The 3466-nt window shown below is 54.8% G+C and overlaps 2 protein-coding genes across 2 annotated transcripts in view; one reads left to right on the forward strand and one right to left on the reverse strand.

Moving 5' to 3' along the window:
* Nucleotides 1-676, forward strand: part of CLTB (clathrin light chain B) — a gene marked incomplete at its 5' end in the record, with an annotated part of 20011 nt that extends 19335 nt beyond the window's left edge. Inside the window, one exon of the mRNA XM_027775898.1 lies at nt 228-676. Within this exon, the coding sequence (XP_027631699.1) occupies nt 228-399 (172 nt within the window). The remainder of the gene's footprint in view (nt 1-227) is intronic.
* A 175-nt stretch (nt 677-851) lies between these two features.
* Nucleotides 852-3466, reverse strand: part of HIGD2A (HIG1 hypoxia inducible domain family member 2A) — a 3642-nt gene continuing 1027 nt past the window's right edge. The window contains exon 3 of the mRNA XM_006158938.1: nt 852-957. Coding sequence (XP_006159000.1) covers nt 852-957 — 106 coding nt within the window. The remainder of the gene's footprint in view (nt 958-3466) is intronic.

A 3466-nucleotide genomic window follows, 5' to 3' on the forward strand; every position in this document is an offset into this window, starting at 1 on the left:
GAAGAGCGTTCAGGAAGGGGTGGCAGCAAGACCAAAACCCTGCTGGGCTTTCTCTTAGGCCAATGCTGTTCCTGGGGGCTGAGGTCAGAGTGCATGGGGCTGGGCGGAGACCCCTGGACATAGTCCCCAGAGCAGACTGAGCCAGCAGCCGTGCCCCACAGGGGCAGGGCACCTCTGACCGGGGAGGGTGGACCACGACGACACCTCTGCCCTGTCTCCACCTGCAGCGCATCTGAGGAGGCTTTCGTGAAGGAATCCAAGGAGGAGACCCCTGGCACAGAGTGGGAGAAGGTGGCCCAGCTGTGTGACTTCAACCCCAAGAGCAGCAAGCAGTGCAAAGACGTGTCCCGCCTGCGCTCGGTGCTCATGTCCCTGAAGCAGACGCCGCTGTCCCGCTAGGTGCCTGCCTAGGATGGCCGCGAAGCAGGGCCAGGCCCAGGCAGAGGAGCGGCCGCTCTGGCCGGGTGGGAACATCCTCCGGCAGCTGCCAGGCACAGCCTATTCCGTTCCTCCCGTCCCCGAGGCTGGGAAGGGGGATCCGCACCGTCTTGCCCTCACAGCCCTGGCCCTGTGGTCCAGCCCCTCACGCCTCTCTCAGTCCACTAGGTTGTGACTGTCCCTCCGATGTATTTTTTTCTTGGCTTAAAGGGTGTGTTGTTAACTCTTTTTACACTTATTTATTATCATTCTCATTTCTCTGGAAGCCACACCTGGTGTCAGGGTTGCGTTTGTGCTCAGAACTGCCCCAGCGTATGGCCTTGAGAGAAGGGGAGAGGTTCCTCGGAAACCTAGGAGCTCCCAGGGGGTGGGGCACAGGCAGGTCTGCCGCCTCCTTCCCAGGGAACAGCCTCTCAAGGATGCTTCTGCAGCCTCATCCTTTCCCAGGCCTGCAGGGCAGGGACTCTGGCCTGGTCACAGAGCCGGCGCACCAGGTGCCCAGAGGGGAAGTGCTTGCAGCTGGGGAGAAGACGAGACCAGAGGGTGCCTCTGGTGCCTTCCTCTAGGCCCAGGTGAGGCACTGGTCGGGTAGCCACTGCCAGAGCCCCTTCCTCAGGTTCGGCCAGGACCCCAGGTGTGGAGGGCCCCCTGCTCTACACTGTCTGCCCCTCCTTTGGCTTTGGGATAAGCAGTGACCAGTCCTTGCCCTTCAGCCAAGGCTGCAGACCAGCCTGTTCGCCATCACGACCTGCAGTGTTCAGACAGCACTGCGTGAATGCCAGCAGCTTTGGTGTCCGAGGGCTGCCAGGACAACCACCACGGACCGGCTGGCTTCAACAGACCTATCGTCTCACTGTTCCAGGGGCCGATGTCCAGAATCGGAGTGTTGGCAGGGCCGTGTTCCCTCTGAAGGAGCTGGGAAAGGATCTATCCTGGGTCTGGCTCCCTGCTTTGGCAGTCCTGGGCATTTCTGGGTTTGCAGACACATAGTTCTAGCCCTACCTCTGTCATCATATGACTGTCTTCACACTGTCTGCCCTCTGTGTTGGGGCCGAATCTTCCCATTTTATAAGGACATGAGTCATACCAGATTAGGGCCTCACTAAAGACCTCATTTCACCCCTATAAAGTCTCTATTTCCACAAATGGTCACATTCTAAGGAATTCAGGTTAGGACTTCAACATATCTTTTTGGGGGTTTTCATAATACCAACACAAACACTGGCCATCCTCTTTAAAGGGCCACAGTTGGGGCCAGTAGGTGGCATGGTGGTTATAGCACTGGACTCTTACCACTCTTACCATGGTTCAAGTCCTGGACCAGGGACCAGCAATTAGCATAATGGCTATGTCGCTGGACTCCCATGTAGCCGATCGCAGTTCAAGTCGCAGACCCGGTGGCTTAAACTCATGCCAGGCGCTTGTGCGTGCGTGCCCAAGATCCCGAGAGGAGAATGGAGGATAAGGGATTGCGGCGTAGCCATTCCCCCGGGGGGTGATTTCTTGCTTTCTATCTCTCTGTCTCTGTCTTTCTGGCTAGCGCACACACCCTATAGCAAAAACCTCCCCCCTCCAAAAAAAAAAAATCAAGTCCTGGACCCAGTAGCTTGAAAATCATGCCAGGTGCCTATGCACGTGTGCGCAAAATCCCAAAAGGAGAATGGAGAAAAGATTGTGGTGGGGCCACCTACTCCCTTACTAGGGGATGATTTGTCACTTTCCTTCTCTCTTGCAAGTGCACAGGCCCTATGGCAAACATCTTAAAAAAAACCAAAAAAAAACAAAAAACCCTCAATATCCTTTCCTGGCATGTTGAAGCCAAGGGTCACTACAATGCTCTGGTCTCCATTAACCCCTGCCTTACAGCTAAGACCAGGGTGGAGGCGGGAAACTTGGCCGGCCCTTGTCATACACCCTCCCACTCAGACGTGCAGGTACAGTGGACGCCAAGACTCAGGAGGCTCATTAAGGGGTGTGTCTGTGTCACTCCAGCTTGAAGCTCGTGTTGAATCAATATTTGAAGAGAGCTGCCCACAGACCTGAATGCCCGTTGAGGCCTTCACATGCACAAGGATCTCCAGGCCACCTCTCTTCCAGTGTACAAGTCGCTTTGGAGCTATTCTGCTCTTCTGCGCCAGGCTTCTCTGAGCGTCGGTTTCCTGTTCAGTCACACGTGTTAGGAGCTGGGAAAGTGAGGACTAGGGACTGGAGCAAGGACTAGATGCACAGTGGAAGGAGACCCCCTGCCTGGCAGGACCATGGTGGGCCTTATCTGGGAAAGGTTTTCCTATTGAAAGTTGAAAACTGTTGGCCAGAAGAGGTTTTTTTCTTTTTAAAAGTATTTCCACTTGGCCCACTGAACTAGATTCTCACAGAGGCAGCTGAACATCTCCACTTTTAATAAGTGCCCCAGGTGACTGTAACCAGGGAAGTTTCAAGATCACTAGCCTCTATGATTTTTTAAAAAAATTCACGGAGTATGTGTGTTTGCACGAGACGGAGGGAGGGAGAAAGTGAGAGAACGTCCCTTCACAGAGCTGTGTTGCCGCCGTCTCTCATCCGTGTGCCAGGATCCTGGGCACTAACAGAATGTTTCCAAGCCCATCAGGCCAGAACTCCAACCATGGTGGGCATGTGGCTTCCAGCTGTACAATCCAGTCTGCTAGCACTGCAGAGAAGCTGGGCCCAGACAACTGCTTTCCTAAGCTACTCCTCTGCTTCCAATCAGACATCAAAAGCAGGTAGCACCGCGGGAGGTGGAATTCACCAAACTACACATAGAGGAGAGTTTAATGAGTAGGGAGTGGAGGAGATAGGAGGCATGCATCGACCAAACTGAACTGAATCTGGGTTTTCTGCAAGGATCCGTGGGTTACACAGTAGATCACTTCCTCCCCTGACCACACAGGGGCCTGTCAGGGAGAGGAGAGAGTAAGTCCAGTGGTCGCTCCTGAGTCTCTGGCTGATCTCCGCGGAGCTGTCAAAGTCTGGCCCAGGGCTCAGGCTCGGGACTTCATGGCAGAGGCCG

This window comes from Tupaia chinensis, unplaced genomic scaffold (assembly GCF_000334495.1).
Source record: "Tupaia chinensis unplaced genomic scaffold, TupChi_1.0 Scaffold000612_1, whole genome shotgun sequence".
Taxonomy (NCBI): domain Eukaryota; kingdom Metazoa; phylum Chordata; class Mammalia; order Scandentia; family Tupaiidae; genus Tupaia; species Tupaia belangeri.